Source organism: Pteronotus mesoamericanus, unplaced genomic scaffold, assembly GCF_021234165.1.
Source record: "Pteronotus mesoamericanus isolate MK-2021 breed Mesoamerican mustached bat unplaced genomic scaffold, CSHL_Meso_final contig_73, whole genome shotgun sequence".
NCBI classification, from domain to species: domain Eukaryota; kingdom Metazoa; phylum Chordata; class Mammalia; order Chiroptera; family Mormoopidae; genus Pteronotus; species Pteronotus mesoamericanus.
In genome coordinates, this window is record NW_026555245.1 from 9,752,453 (window position 1) to 9,770,033 (window position 17,581).

Below are 17,581 nucleotides of genomic sequence, written 5' to 3' on the forward strand. Positions count from 1 at the left end.
TAACAAAAGTTTCAGAGATATTTCATGACATTGCAAGTAAAAAAGATTAACTGTTGGCAGTTAATCCAAACTTAGAAAGGAGTATGACTATTCACAAAAGTGCACAAAAAAGTGTTTGTTCTGTATTGTAAGGTATGCAGTAAGAAGGTGAGCACACACTAGTCTTGATAGTTTTTTTTACAAAAAAAAAAGAACACTTTAATTGTTAATATGTCTAATGTTTTAAATTACAGTATATGAAATAAATACTAGTTTATTTTTTATTATCATCTACTCATAAGTAAAAGTAGGAGAGTTTTGAACATTCTGAAAATTTAAAGGGGCATAGGAAAGTCATTCTCTTTGCCTTTGGTTAAGACTGCCTTGCACAGTGCCAGCTTGCAGGGTTGCTTTTACTGTCCCACATGACTGCACAGCAAGACTGCCTGGCTATGATACTGTTCTTTCTTCTATAGTGTGAATTTTATCCACTTTTAGTACTCCAAGAGGACACTTAAAATTCAGTATATTTTTGTAAAGTCTTAAGTTTAAATTTTGAGGGAAAAGGTAAAAATTTCTCCCCAAATTTCTTAAAAGCTCTTACCATTATTTGTTGCAAAATAATGGCCCTTTGTAGTGTCTCCCAAAATCCATTTACATCTACCACTTAAGTTAACAACTGGAATGCATTATTTATTTAAAAGTATTAGTGTAATATGGTGTACAATGCAAGAATAACTTTTTTACCTGGTAAGGTTCATAGAAAAATGCTTCTACACCTTCAGAAAATTCTCTAATTAAGCCAAAAGGATTCCCCAAAACTTCAAGTCCAAGAACGAGTACATACATCTGCTTAATGGCCTAAAAATGAAATGTGAATATTAATCAATTTGGATAATCTCACTTAATATTTTTTCTTATAGTCAATATACACATCCAATTTTTTTAAGCTAACCCTTATCAATTTCAACACCTAAACCATGTATCTCACCTTATTCATCACTAGTCATAGTTTTTAAAAAGCAAGTTAGTGTTAGAATATTAGAAACAATATGATATTTACATAATGCTTTAGAATATTCAAAATACTTTCATTTTACAATTCTGTGTGTTTCTAATACTACCATCATTTTATAGATGGAGAAATACAGAGGTCAAATGATGCCAAGGGCCACACAGAGGTTAAATGGTAAAACTGGGATCCAAACCCAGACCTCTTGAGTCATGTTCAGTGATCTGTCCACTATACAACATCTGTCTCAGAAGTTCTATGTTACATCAAAATACCAGAGTCTTTCCAAAGGTGGGGAAAATATCCACTAAAATAAGATACATAGCAGACTCAACAACTCAGTTACATTAAAAATACCCTCTGTTCATCATTTAGTTACTAATAAATAGATTCCCTTGAACCTATGTTTTAAAGTAAGTGTGGTGAATTCCTTAATGTTTTATTTAAAGGTTTATGTCTAGTCCACACTGATCCAAAAAAGATTTCAGTATGTGACTAAAAATTAGAAGGACAGAAAAGTGAAATGGTCATTAGTCTCAATTTCTTTCTACAATTCTGAAAAACAAAACAAAACACAAAACACCAAACATGTTTTAAAATTTTCAAACTGGCTATTAACTTCCTTGCCAAATTTACATTTTATGTGTAGAGACACATTCAGTTTCACTATTTTACATCACCTTGCCCCTTTGTAAAATAATTACAGACAAACCTGTTTTGAATAGTGTCTTACTACTTCAGATTGTAGTTCAGATGTTGTATGAAATCGATAGTTGAGTTCAAAAAATGCAAGCCTGAAAAAAATATAAATATATAAATATGTATATATGTGTATATGTGCATGTGTGTGCATATGGAGAGAGGGAAGGAGGGAGAGAGGGAGGGAGGAAAAGAGGGAGGAAGAGTTTTTAATATTAAGGCTTTATTTTCATTAGAACTTTTCTACAAATCTTTCCTTTTAGTACATTTTTCCATGCCAATAAGAAAATCTACTCTTTTACACACATCTCACACATTCTGGTCAAAGAAAGCTCTAAAAATCTGAAAAAATTATGGCTCTTATCCTCAGAAAATCCACCTACATATACATATTTTCCATGTAATTAAGAGGATTCAGAGATCCTTTGGATCCCACTCAAGGACCAGAACTTATATTTGTCAATTCTGTCCTATCATGGCCCATATAGAAAATATTTGACACACTGAGATAAATGAAGGGGTTGCTCATGAATGGCCAGAATGCAGTTGCTGCAGGGTAGGGCCTGCCTGGTCAGTCAATTGTTGAGGAATCTATTAGTTTACTTATAACCTATTCCCAACAGTTACCCAATCAACTAATTGGGAAGCTCTAGGATAGCAGATAAGACAGCAGCAATATAAGAAATCTCACCTTACTCCTGTTATGATGTCTTCAAACCTGTGTTCGTTAGTTTAATTGTTACCTTTTATCCAGACTTAGAGTTACATCTTATTGGACTCTTTGATTCTTACCACTGGTCTCAGTAACAGTTCTAGGTGCTACCCGAAAAGGGCATTCTCATCTGAAGTCTCCACTCTGACTCTGAGTCTCTTTGGTCAGATATATTAATAGCTCCCATTATGACTCACATTAAAATGTCAATTCCTGACTGTAACATTTAAATTGATCCATTAATTTCTCCTATTATGACACTCATTTTTTCTATTCACATAAGCTTGAAGAGTTTTTATTCCCTAGGCCTTGAAGCCATGTCTTTTAAGCACTGCACCTTTGGGCACACACAGCTTCTTAGGAATTCTTCCCCAGGCCAGAAAGGCCGTATATAATGCACAAATATACATGACCCCATCCCTATTTCTTAAGGAAATTATTTAACAGTTCACTTGTTAATTAATAGTTAGGAGTTAGGAGGTGTACATTATCTACATTATATTCTATTTAACAGCAAACACCATATTGTGCCTAGATCTGTAAGGTACATTGCACATTTTTCACTCATAAATTTTTAGGTAAATATAAAAAGGACTTTTCCTAAATTCATAGATTTGAATATTAAACATACTTAAAAACTACATCTTGTACATTTGTGAGAGTGGCACCGATACTCTTCAGCAAAAGATTTAAAGAACGAATTGCAATAAATCCTCCACGTTGTTCTGATTCTTCAGCTGCTTCTTTACCCGAACTCAGTGAAACACTTAAATGCAACTAATGAGAAAAAGAGATAAATATCAGCATCTTCATAATGACAATATTAACTTTTAATATTTATTTTAAAGTCACTGTATAGCATTAATAAAATTTCGAAGTTATCAGTAGGAATCCACACTTAATAAGTGAACAGTTAAAAAAATTTAAATCTAATAAAGCTCTTTTTAAACTTTAAATCTAGTGATATAAGATGATATATTTTGTTAAATGCAATTCTTTTACCTGGGAAAATATATTATACATTTTTAATGACAATAATCTAGACGTTAAAGTTGCTAGGAAAAACTCAAATATCTCCATTAAGTGACTGTGTCAACTATTAGAATTAAGTTAGCAGGATGAAGTCAGCTAAAAAGCACTTATATATTGTATGCATATATAGACTATATACATAGTTTTACAATAATTTTCTTGAAGTATTCTGTAACTCATAGAAACTTTGTGTTAAGAACTTACATTTAGTTCTATTCAATCTTCAAATCTGAAATCAAGATTGCTTTATAAATTAAAACTTATATACTGTAATCATACTGTATTGCAAGTTTGAAAGCTGCAAAGAGAGTAAATCTTAGAAAGTTCTCATCACATGAAAAAAAATTTATAATATGTATAGTGACAGATGGTAACATATTGGGATGATCGTTTCACAGTGTATACAATATCAAATCCTCACATTGTACACCTGAAATGACTATAATGAATATAATCATAACTCTATTAAAACAAAAACTTACACATACATCACACAAAATTTTGAACATTGTCATTAAACACCTTATCATTAAGGTAATATAATATCAGGTCAAGACATAAACATATAAACACATACTGTGGGTGTATCCACTATTACTTCCATATGGTGAAAATGACTATAACGTAAGAATAAACATTTAAAGGGAGTATTGCTTTGTTTTTATATTTGTAATTGTGAAGTTACAAAATTTATAAAGTATTTAAGAACATAATTTAAATACTATGTCCACCCAGCAGAATCAGTAAATTTGCTATTACCTAGATTATCATGAATAATAAAAATAACTTATTTTTCCCCTACCTTGATAGGAGATATATGAAAGTACTCATAGAGACTGACTTGTGATGAATCTACTAATGACACTGTTTTATATTCTTCTTGGAAAACTTCTATATCTTTATGAAAAAGTTCAATCTATAAAGGAACATAAAAAAATAAAAAGTTAAGGGATCTATTTTCATTAAGCATTTAAGCCAATAGCTCACACACTGCAGACCACTCCTCTATAATATCCAGATTCAACAGTATTCATAATTAGAAGGATACTGCCTCAGGAGAGAAATATTTCTATTGTTAGAAAAATTCTATCACTCACAGACTGATAAGCATATCTTCTATATTTCCATCTAATCCAATGGAAGATGTTAAGCTTTTCCTCATGTGACTACAGATTTTATTCTAAAAGGTCACTAACCCAGTCCTTCAACACTTTTTTAGGAATATTTACTCTTTAAATATAATGTCCTCTTGTAGCTTTTTACTTAATGCCTTACTTACATGTACAAAGGCCATCAAAAATAGGGGAGCGCATCGAAAATAATTTTTCACAAAGTGATTAATTAGTGCTTTCATTCTTGATAATCAACAATAGTTCACTTCCAAACACTAAGTTAATTCTATGTGTTGAGAAATGGCCCAATATTCACATTTTAACCTATTAACAAAACATCAAAGTGATAGCCTTAATAATATACATATGAAAACTGACTTCTGGATGACACTGTGAGGAGCTCTTTACCAGCTCCCCAGTGAAACTGGTGAAATTTATTAAAAAAAAAAAAAAATTAAGGCTTCTGTGAATGGTCCTAAGGGTATAAGGAAATAAAACATCTATTTGAGAGCGTCTACAAAAACTTGGTTAAAAAAGTGAGCCAGCAGTATTTGTACAAGAATCATTCTCTTAGTTTCCCCTTCCAGTTCAATAAGCTAGAATTCTACTTTTAGACTGGTATACTCAAAAACACAGAGCTACCTCTCTGGCCAGACTCCCAACTGGAGGAGCTTCTTTCTGGGAAACACAGGATGTCTCACTCTGTCCCCAGCTATGAGCTGCTAAATAATGGGAGAGGGGGGAACTCCTTTCTTTTGTCCAGCTTCCATTCATGGAGTAAAGGCTCTACTTTGGTTTGACCACCATTAAGAATACTGAGGTTCTGATCACCCTTGCCCCACACCAAACTCCAAAGCTCTGGTTCAGAGATTTCACCTGGCAGAGAAATAGTGTTTAAAATATATACTTTCTAATCTTTTTGAAAAGAAGCTGACTTAATTTACAACAGTGTAAAGAGGTTCAAGCCTAAGAGTGCTGTAGCACAGCGATTTTCAAAACTTTCATCTCATGATACACATAAACTAATCACTAAAATTCTGTGGCATACCAAAAAAATATATTTCTGCCAGTCTGAAAAAAAATAGGTATAATTTTGATTCATTCACACTGAACAGGTTTTATTGCGTTAGCTGTTGTCATTTTTTAAAATTTGACAATCTAAGGGAAAAGAGGACAGTGCTCTTGACCAAATAGTCAGGTATTGTGTTTTAAAAATTCTTGTGGCACAACAGTATGCTGCAGTATACTGGTTGAAAATGCTCTAAAAAATGGTGGATGTTCCTCAACATAATAAAGGCCACACATGACAAATCCACAGTCAACCTCATATTCAATGGGCAAAAGCTAAAAGTGTTTCCTTCAAGATCAAGAACAAGACACAGGGATGTCTGCTTTGACCACTCTTATTCAACATAGTACTGGAAGTACCAGCCACAGTAATCAGACAAGGAAAAGAAATAAAAGGCATCCAAACTGGAAAGGAAGAAGGAAAACTCCCAGATAGCATGATATTGTACATAGAAAACCCTAAAGATTCCACTAAAAAAAAAACCCAAAAACAAACACAAAAAACAAAAACTACTAGATTTAATAAGTGAGTTTGGCAAAGTAGAATACAAAATTAATATTCAGAATTTGGTGGTATTTTATACACTTATAAGGAACTATGAGAAAGAGAAGTTAAGAAAACAATCCCATTTACTACAACAACAACAAAATAAGGAACCTAGGAATAAATTTAACCAAGGAGATAAAGATTTTGAAAAATTATAAGATACTAAAGGAAAACTGAGGAAGATACAAATCAGTGGAAGCACATATTGTGTTCACAGAAAGGAAAACTTAACATCATTAAAATGTCCATACTACCCAAAGCAATCTACAGATTCAATGCATTTCCTATTAAAATACCAATGGCATATTTCATAGATATAGAACAAATATTCCAAAAATTTATATGGACCTATAAAAGACCCAAACAGCCTCAGCAATCTTGAAACAAAGAAACAAAGTTGGAGGTTTCATACTACCTGATATCAAACAATTCTACAAGGCTATAGGAATCAAATCAGCATGGTATTTGGACAAGAAAAGGCATATAGATCAATGGAGCAAAAAGAAAAGCACAGAAATAAACTCACATCTTTATGGCAAACTAATATTTGACACAGGAGGCAAGTACATACAGTGGAATAAAGATAGTCTCTCTAATATATAAATGGTGCTGGGAAAATTGGATACATGCAAAAAAAATGAAACTAAACCACCAATTTACACAAGAATAAACTAAAAATGGATTAAAGACTTAAATGTATGTCATGAAACCATAAAACTCCTAGAAGAAAACATAGGCAACAAAACCTCAGACCTTTCTCATAGCAGTATTTTTTTTTTCTGATATATCACCTTGAGCAAGGGAAACAAAGGAAAAAACAAACAAACAAATGGGACTACAAACTAAAAAGCTTTTGTACAGCAAAAGAAACCAGCAACAAAATGAAAAGGGAATCCAATGAATGGGATATATTAAATATTTAATATATGTTATGTGGGTCAGAACAAATAACAAACACTAATCTTTTCAATTCATTAAAAAAAAAAAGCCCAAATTTTATTGAATTAGTATATAGAGTAATTTATGTCCTAAGGCATTTTTGAAGAAAAGCAATCAGCCAGCAATTAGTGAAGCTCAACAACAGGAAGCACAGAGAATCCTGAGTAAGTTGGACCCAGAGAGGCTCACATCAAGACACATCATAATTAAAATGCCAAAGGTTAAAGAAAGAATCTTAAAAGCAGCACAAGCAGTTACCTACAAAGGAATTCCCATAGTTTGTCAACTGACTTCTCAAAAGAAACTTTGCAGGCAAGAAGGGACTGGCAGGAAGTATTCAAAGTGATGAAAATCAAGGACCTACAACCTACATTACTGTAGTTAGCAAAGTATCATTTAGAGTGGAAGGGCAGATAAAGTGCTTTCCAGACAAGGTAAACCTATAGGAGCTCATCAGCACCAAGCCATTAGTATATGAAATGTTTAAGAAAAAGATAAAAATTATGAATACTAAAATAGCAACAAATTCACAACTATCAACAACTAAATCTTAAAGAAACAAACTAAGCAAACAACCAGAACAAAAGAATTATAAATGTGGAGATCATTTGGAGGGTTATCAGCTGAGAAGGGGAAGGAGGAGAATAGGGGAAAAGGTACAGGGGTTAAGAAGCATGATTGGTAGGTACAAAATAGACAGGGGGATATTACAAATAGTATAGGAAATGGAGAAGCCAAAGAACTTATATGCATGACCCATGGACATGAACTAATGGGGGGTACTGAGGGAGGGAATGGGAGTACCAGGCAGGGAGGTCTAAGGGGAGAAAATGGGGTAGCTGTAATAGCGTAATCAATAAAATACATTTCAAAATGAAATAAATTCATAGGTATTAAACTTATGAGAGGATATTGAATCTCACAAACAATAAAAATTATTTTGAAACTAAAATACAACTGAGTGTGGTCATGGAAATAGATGAATAAAGCCATGCTAAAACCATCATTACTCCAGGATAACTGTGGGTATCCCAAATATTTGCCTCCCTGAGGAATAACATCTAAGACTAAACACTGAAGGGAAAGGTAGGGGTGCTGGAAGGAAGTCTTCCAATAAAACAATTCAGCCAGTCACTGAATAAATAAATAAATAAACTTAATAACAATATGAGCTTTGGGGAACAGAGGTCCATACCCATAGTTTTACTGTATTTTACCTAAAATGTCCAGTTTCCTACCAAAAATTATGAGATCTGCAAAGACATAGGAATGTATCTATGACACACTCTGGAAAAAATGTAGGCAACAGAAACTGCCTGTGAGAGTGACCAGGTTGGATATAAAAGAAAGAGACATCAAAGTAACCACTATAAATATGTTCAAAGAATTAAAGAAAACCATACTTATGGAAATAAAGGAACATATGATGATAATTTCACATCAAATAGAGAATATCAGTATGGAGAGAGAAATCATATAAGGGAACCAAACAGAAACTCTGGAGTTGAAAAGTGTGACAAAAATAGAAAATTTCCTAGAAGGACTTAACAGTGTATTTGAATTGGTAAAATATCATTTAAATGCTTCATTATATGCTAAATGAAATGCTTCATTTCATTAGTGAACTCGGAGATAAATTGTTGCAGATTAAACAATCTGAGAAATAGAAAAAAGAATGAAGAAGAATGAACAGACTCAGAGAAATGTGGGACATCATTAAGCATACTAACACATGTGATATGGAAGTTATCAAAGAAGAGAGAAAAAAAGAGTATAAAGCATTTGAATAAAAGCTAAAGACTTCCCAAATTTATGAAAAAACACTAAACTAGGAAGCTCAGTGAGCTCCAAGTGCAATAAATACAAAGATGTTCACAAACAAATGCAGAAAGTCAAAGACAAGGAAAAAAATGTTACAAATAAGAAAGGAAAATGATTTCTTACATACAAGGGGACCCCAATAAGATCAACATTTGGCCTCTTGGAAAAAAAAAGGGAGCCAAGAAGATAGTGGAATAACATATTCAAAGTGCTCAAAGGAAAAAACTGTCAACAAAGAATCCTATACCCAGTGTTGCTAATTTTTCAAAATGAAGGGACATAAAGACATTCCCAAATTTAAAAAAACTAAGATAATTTGTTGCTAGTAGGTCTACCTTACAAGAAATACTAATAAGAAGTTCATTAGGCTGGAAGCAAGTGACCCCAGATGATATTCAGAATCCAAATTAAAAAACAAAAAGCACTGGTAAAGGTAATTATATAATTATAAAAGGCAGTATCAATACATAATCTTTTCCCTTTCTTCTCTTATTTAAAAAACAACTGATTAAATAATACATCAGTTGCGCCAAGTTCTTATGAATATGAACACAAAAATCCTCAACAAAATGCTAACAAACCAAACCTAGAAAAATATGCTTAAAAAATTATACACATGACTAAGTAGGACTTATCCCATGTATACAATATTGTTTTAACATGCAGTGTAATAAAATATATCACTAGGACAAAAACCAAAACCATATAATAATTCCAATAGTCACAGAAAAAGCATGGGACAAATTTGATCAAACTTGGTAAAACTGTTACACAAACTATAAATAGAAGAAAACTCAACCTGTAGAAACAGAGCATCTACAAAAAAATCCACCATCAGCATTCTAATTAATGGAGAAAGACTGAAAGCTTTCCCTCTAAGATCAGACACAGGGCAAAAATGTCTGCTCCTGGCACTTCTATTCAATGTTGTACTACAGGTTCTAACAGGACAATTAGGCAAGAAAAAGGAACAAAAGGTGTCCAAATCAGAAAGGAAGAGGTAAAACTACCTCTATTTTCTCTGATATGATCTTATATATAGAAAACCCTAAAGATTTCACAAAATAAAAATTAAGAGCTGATAAATAAGTTCAGTAAAGTTGTAGAGTACAAGATCAATGGAAAAAAAATTGTATTTCTTTACATTTCAATGAACCAAAAATGAGTAAGAAAATTTATTTCATAACACCTTAAAAACAAAAAAATACTCATAAGTAAATTTAACAGAAGAAATACAAAACTTACACTCTGCAAACTATTAAACACCACTGAAAGAAATCAAAGATCTACATAAATGGAAAACATCCATGTTTGAGGACTGAAAGGCTTGATACTGTGAAGATGGCAATATCCCTTAAATTGATCTGTAGAGTCAATGTAATCCTGGTCATACCTCCAACTTCTTTAGAAGTTGGTAAGTTGGCTCTAAAATTTACATGGAATTGCAAACTGATCCATTACAGCCAAAAGAAAGTCTCGAAAAAGAACAAAGTAGGAGAAGTCACACTTCTCAATTTTAAACTTTATCATAAAATACTAATAAAATAAAGACAGTGTAGTACCGGCACAAGGATGGACATATAGATCAGTGGAATAAAATCATATATCTATAATCAACTGATTTTTGACAAAGGTATCAAAATCATTAATGGAGAATGAATAGTGTTTTTAACAAATGGTACTGAGACAACTGGTTAGCCCAATCCTAAAGACTGATGTTATACCTGTACCTCACACCATATACAAAAATTAAAGACCTAATTCTAAGAGCTAAAATTTTAAAACTCTTAGAAGATAGAACTGAATCTTCGTAACCTTGGCTTTGACAAAGGATTCTTAGAAATGGCAGCAAAACATGAGCCACAGCAAAGAATAATTTGGATTTTACTAACATTAAAAATTTTGTGCTTTGAAAGACATTGAGAAAGTAAAACACAATACAAAGAATGATAAAAATTTAAAAACCATGTATCTGACACAAGATTTGTATTCAGAAAATATAAAGAACTTTTACAATTCAATAAAATAAGACAACACATTAAACAATAAATAAAGTAGCAAAGTATCTGAATAGATATCTCTCCAAAGAAGATATGCAAACAGTTAAATGAGACATCAAAAGATGCTCAACATCATGACTCATCAGGTAAGTGCAAATCAAAACCACAATGATATACTACTTCACACCTACAAGGATGGCTAGAGTCAAAAGGGCAGGTAATAACAAGTGTTGGTAAGGATGTTGTTTGTTGAAATCAGGATCCTCATACATTCTGGTAAGAATGTAAAGTGGTTGCTACGGAAAACTGTCGGGCAGTCCTAATATGGTTAAATAGAGTTATCATGTTCCTAGAAGTTCCACTCCTAGGTATATATCCAAAAGAAATAAAAATATATGTCCAATTAAAAATGTGTACACAAATATTCATAACAGCATTATTCATAATAGCCAAAATGTGAAAACACCTCAAATGTCCATTAACTGATGAATAGAAAAACAAAATGTGGCATTCATACAATAAAATATTACTTGGCTATAAAAAAAATGAAGTACAGATACATGCTTCAACATGGATGAACCTTATACATTATGGTAAGTAAAATAATCCCATCAAAAGGGACAATAAAGTGTATTATTACATTAGTATGAAATATCTAGAGTAGGAAAACCTATAAACAGAAAGTGCAGTAGTGGTTCTATGGACCTAGAATGGTTTCTTTCTGGGGTGATGAAAATGTTCTAGAATTGGATAGTGGGGATGATTGTTTAAGTCTGTTAATATACTAAGAACCATGGAATTCAACACTTTAAATGGGTAAAATGTATGGTATGTAAACTATATCTCAATAAACTTATTAAAAGAAAAGTTTATTTGCCCTTATTCTTTATCTTTGTAGCTTGTCATCAGAACTGTTTCTATAAAGGCAGCTGAAAAAGACAACATATCTGACCCATCCTATTACTATGAATTTTATAGCCTTCCTGTCACTCACAAATAAGATGCTATCTTTAATTTGCCTTATTCCTTCTTTCATCAAATACCCTGGTCATTTCCAAATTTCTAAATGATTAATTTAAACAAAAGTAATCTTGGACAGTAAAATAGGAAAAACTAGTAATGTGAACATGACTGATTATCCTCTTCCACCTACTATTGGCTTAAAACTTTCCTTCTGTTTGCTAACTCTAAAAAGAACTATCTTAACCTGTCTTGCTTCTATACAGTTTTGTTTAAAACTATTCTTAACTTGTCTTTCTATAATCAGAAAATGTGGTTTATACCAATGTACTCATCACAGCAGCATAATAAAAATATTTTAAAAAGTCATTTTAATACTTTTAAGAATTTATAAGGATATTTTTCTTATTCCTCTTTTCCTAATCCTTCCCATCAATGCTGTTATTGTAAGTCTTACCTCTGTTTTTTCGGTTACTTCAGCTTCTGTCATAAGATCTGATAAAGCATAGACAAACCCAAGATCTAACCTTAGATCCATTTCCTGGATCAACACTTTGAAGTACCTATATTACAAAATAGAAAACATTAAAGATCATTAATTAACTGTATTAAAATTAGATAAGAAAAATAAGAATGCATAGTTCTAGAAAGATAACTGTCATAGCAAGATTGCTCATAAATAGTAGCAAACTGAAGCATGAAAATGACTGTAGGGAGGCCATCTATAAGTAAACTGTGGTAGACAGTCACATATCATTGAGTGATTATGACTAAACTTTAGCTACGTACAACAAAATATATTTTAGTAATAAGTTTAATGAAAAAAAGCAAGTCCCAGCAGTATGTGCACAGTTAGAAATTTTTTTAATTAAGAGGAAAAAGGGAAAATTAAGGATAATGTTTAGGTACACATATGCAGTACAACTATAATTTTTAAAGCAAGGAAATAAAGACAGTGTTTGTCTTGGTGATAGGGCAGAGAAAATAAGAAAAGGGAGTAGGGCATAGATGGGTCTAAACATTTTATTTCTTGGACTGGGTGGTGACTGAATTTGAAAATATGATTTCTTTCTTGTTTCTAAAACAATAAACAGCAATTATAGAAAACTTATTAGAAAAACAAAAATAAAATGCCCATAATATCTAAAACTTTATTTGTGTTTGTTTATTTATTTATTTATGGGGAGGGGAGGGAGAAATAGAGGGAGAGAAACATCAATGTGAGAGAGAAACATCGATCAATTGATTGCCTCTCGTACACTCCCAGAGCGGGGACTGAACCTGCAACCTAGGCATGTGCCCTGGCCAAGAATCGAACCCACAACCTTTTGCTTTGCCTAACTAACTCAGCCACACAGGTCACAGCAAAATGTCCATAATTTACAAATGGCTATTGTTAATATCTAGGCATACGTCATTTGGAGACTTCTGATTCTCCACAATTATAAAATAATTGACTTTTTCTATGATTTTTATAATTTAGTATTTTACACTTAAATCTTTTACTCATCTAAAATTTATTTTTTAAAGAGTACAATTTAACTCACATATTTAAATCAAAATATTAAATAAACACACAAAAAATGTATTAAGATACTTACTTAATACGTGTTATCTGGGAGTGCCCTGCAGATCTCATGACAATACAGACATCTGTGAAAGGCTTTGGTTCTGTAAGGGTTAATAACATGATTAATCCCCTAATGCTTTAAACAAAAGCTAACGAGCATTTTCTTGCAATGCAGTGCACATCACAATGACCAAGTAAATTATTCACTAAATTATGAGTATCAATTAAAATGACTAGTATTTGCACAATCCATTACAATCTTAATTTCAGACTCCAGGACTATTTTTGTAAATTATCTACATTCACTATAAAAATTACCAATCCTTTAAATTCATAACTTTAAATTAGAAGCAAGCATTAGAAGCATCAGGGAAACTTTGTGAAAACACAGATTTCAGGATCTTGTCCCAGACTTCTAGAGGGAAGAGCTTGGGCACATATACTGGTCAAAAAGCTTCCAAACAGATTACGAGTATTCCTTTAGATGGTTTAGAGTCAGTGGTATGGAGGTGGGGGTGAATGCAAAAGGAGTGGGGAGGGAAGGAGAGTAGGGCGTTGGGAAGAGAAAGTGAGATGGACAGCAAAGAAAAAAGAAAGTGAAGGGTAAGAAGAGGATGGAAGAAAGGACCTGTCAGTCATTCTAATCTGGAGACTATAAACACTTTCCGTGCTCAGTAAACAGTCTGAATTTGAACTTCCTCATCACAGTTATTTTTAAATCAGAGATTTAAAATTTGTAATTTTAAAAAATTAACATTTCTAAATTAACATTTAAATACATATTTCTAGTTAATCTTTTCTTCAGTATTTATTCAGTTTTTTTGAAGTTAGCTGACTAAAATGGCTTCATTTCATATTTTTACAGTAAAATAAGCCAAAGAGCTAATAGAACCATCTTTATGGCACTCTAGAAATATAAACAAACCTGAATCCATGGTGACAGACTTGGGGGGCTTAACAGGGTAAAATACAAATGGAAATACAGCACCATGTATTTGGTTTTGGATCTAAGAAAATTAAAGGAAAAAAAGTCAGTATATTCATATGTTAATGATATAAAACCCTGACTAAAATAACATGATTTTTTAAAAAGATTTTTTATTGATTTATTTTTACAGAGATGGGAAGGGAGGGAGAAAGGGAAAGAAACATTAATGTGTGGTCGCCTCTTGCGCACCCCCCAACTGGGAACCTGGCCTGCAATCCAGGCATGTGCCCTGGCTGGGAATTGAATCAGTGACCCTTTGGTTCGCAGGCTGGTGCTCAATCCACTGAGCCACACCAGCCAGGGCTAGAATAATAAGATTTAAGAAGCAAAAGGAATCAAAGAGTCCAGTCCCACATTGAAATGGAAGTGCTAATAACTAAAACAGACCATGGGAATACATTAGCTTATTGCTACTTTCCTTTAGAACACAACCTGACAATCTTTTCGGACTCACCTGTATTCTATAAATTTGAATTCTAAATGATGATTGATGTGCAGATGTGTTATATTCCACTTTCAATGCTGGCAGATAATTTCTTCGTATAGCTATTTCATGTGGTTGCAGAATTTTCATGTTAATACCACTAGGTGTAAAGACAACCTGAAAAATATGCCATGCCCCCAAAACACAGAATTTTTCTTTACTCATAATTGATTAAAATTAGAAATTTGTACCAAAATAATTTAAATATTAATTAAAATAACAGGCTAAATATTTGATTAGGTTTAGATTGAGATTTATGTAACCCATATTCACACAATTCACAAAAATAGATATTCCTTACAGAGTAGTTGTATGACTTTTTGTGTAAATTTACTAAAATTTACTACAAACAAGTGATAAAAGATAAAATAATCTTAGAAATAAATAAAAAATAAAAGGTTATTGGATTGTTAACCAAGGAACAGATCATTTGCATCTCAAGATAAAGTCTGAGTTTTTAATACAAAGACAACTATTTAAAATATTTTGTAGTAAGTATGTGTTACAGCAGTCATTATTTTACAAGGAAATAAGACTTTCCTAAAAAGTATACTAGTGATTAATCTAATTACAACAGATAAAAATTGAAACTTCATATTCAATATTTAAAAATATTACCGGAGTATTAGTGTCCAACTCAATAACCTTATCTTCTGAAGGTGAAGATTCAATATATTCCTTAAATTCTTTCTCTAACTTCTCAGTGTGCTTTACACTCATTGGCTTCCATCTTGCCTTCTTCTTGGGCTTTGTCTCCCAAACCACATCAGAGCTTACATATGAAAGCAAAAGTCATGGTACTAATTTATACACATTTTCATTTTAACTGGTTTATTACATGAATTACAAAACCTTGAGTAAAAATTTTGCAATAACCTCAATAATAAGTAAGCACATCACAAATTTAAAAACAGGAATGCATTCAAACAATCTTATTAAATACCTATTTATGCACCATTATCAGTGGTAAGAATACTATCAATGAACATCTCTCCAATTCTGGAGCTTTATTTTAGCTGAGGACCTAAATATAGTAACTCAGCATAGTTTAACATATTACAAATGAAATTCTTTGGAAAGGAGAAAAAGCAGGGTAAGGTGGATATGGAATAATGAGATATGCAAAGTTGTGGGGTTGCAGTATTTAAAAAGAGTGGTCAACAGGGGTGTCACAGAAGGTTTCAAGAACCTTAAAGGAAATTTAACCAGAAGACAACAGATGAGCATTTCAAGTAGAGGGACCAGTTAGAGCCAAGGCTCCCAAGCAGAGCACACGTGTAGTGTATGAAGGGGAGGAAGGAGGCTGGCATACCTAGAACACATTAAGAGTAGAAAGAAGACAAAGTAAGACAGATTATGAGAGGCCAAATAATGGAAAGCCTTGTAGGATATTGTAAAGACTTTTGAGTTTTACTCTGAGAAGAAGATCCATTGATAGATTGTAAGAAGATCAGTAACATGATCTGACTTAACTTTAGTTAGGAATACACTGCTGGGATGGGAGAACAGATAAGAGGATAACTGCTAGAAGCAGAAAAACTTGTTAGGAGTTTAATTGTATAAGCTGGGGAGAAATGGTGATGGCTCTGCCTAGGATGATAACAGTGAGCTATTGAAAAATGTCAGATTCTACGTGTGTTTTCAAGGTAGAGCCAGCACAGAACTTCTAGATGGATTTGATGAGGAGCATGCGATAAAGAGATGAATCAAGATGATTCCAAAGTTTTTGCCCTGAGCTACTAGAAAGATGTAGTGTCATTAACTTCAATGGGGAGGCAGGTTTTGGTAAATCAGGAACTGGGTTTTAAACATATAAAGTTTAAGAAGTCTCTTAGGTATCTGAGCAGGAATTTTGTGTAGGCAGTTGGATATACAAGCCTGGAGTTAAGGGAAAACACATCTGGCTGAAGATGTACTTCTAGAAAATTCTGGCACATATGTAGTACTTGAAATCCTAAAACTGAAACAGACAACTAAGGTCTGAGAGCCTCTGGACACCCAATATTGTCTTCTCAGTGGAGAAGACAAGGAACCAACAAATGAGACTGAGAATGTTGGGATAGAAAGAAAATTCAAGATGGTGAGGAATCTCGAAATCAAGTCAAAGAAGGGATCTGTGTTAAGTGTCATGACCTTAAGCAACAGGGGAAGTGGTATAGTGCGCTGAACCCAGCAATGCACAGGTCTCTAGGGAGATCTTTACAACTCAGTTTCATGGTATGAGAGCAAAAGCTTATTTGGAGTGGTTAAAGGATAAATGGGTAAAAAAAAAGAATTGAACATAGTGAATATATTTAACTCTTCTGTAGTGGACAATACTTTTGGGCAGTTTGGCTATGAAAGGAAGCAAATAAAAAGGTAGTAGGTAGCAGGGAAATCAGGCTCAAATAATTTTTTTTAAGTTGAAATAAATAACACTGATGAGAACAATCCAATAGCGAGCCAAAAATTGTTGACATAGAAGAATAACCGGATCAGTGTCTCAAGAGGTATGAAGGAACAGAATACAGTGTAAAAGTAGAAAAATTTGTTTACATAGAAGCACATATGATGTATCTACGATAACTGTGGGGATACGTCAGCATAGTATGTAGGTAATAAATGCTGGTGAGTACGAGGTTGATATTGGGGGGCATGTCTCTGAAAGTTCCTTTTTGA

General features: G+C 32.8%; 1 protein-coding gene across 3 annotated transcripts in view; it reads right to left on the reverse strand.

Moving 5' to 3' along the window:
- VPS13A (vacuolar protein sorting 13 homolog A) overlaps positions 1-17,581 on the reverse strand; it is a 217,821-nt gene that overhangs the window by 37,497 nt on the left and 162,743 nt on the right. For all 3 annotated transcript variants that reach the window (XM_054583005.1, XM_054583003.1, XM_054583006.1), the window contains 9 exons: positions 15,542-15,695; positions 14,894-15,040; positions 14,377-14,458; positions 13,483-13,552; positions 12,339-12,444; positions 4,237-4,350; positions 3,034-3,179; positions 1,704-1,785; positions 727-840 (listed from right to left, as the gene is read on the reverse strand). In XM_054583005.1, coding sequence (XP_054438980.1) covers positions 727-840; positions 1,704-1,785; positions 3,034-3,179; positions 4,237-4,350; positions 12,339-12,444; positions 13,483-13,552; positions 14,377-14,458; positions 14,894-15,040; positions 15,542-15,695 — 1,015 coding nt within the window. The remainder of the gene's footprint in view (positions 1-726; positions 841-1,703; positions 1,786-3,033; positions 3,180-4,236; positions 4,351-12,338; positions 12,445-13,482; positions 13,553-14,376; positions 14,459-14,893; positions 15,041-15,541; positions 15,696-17,581) is intronic.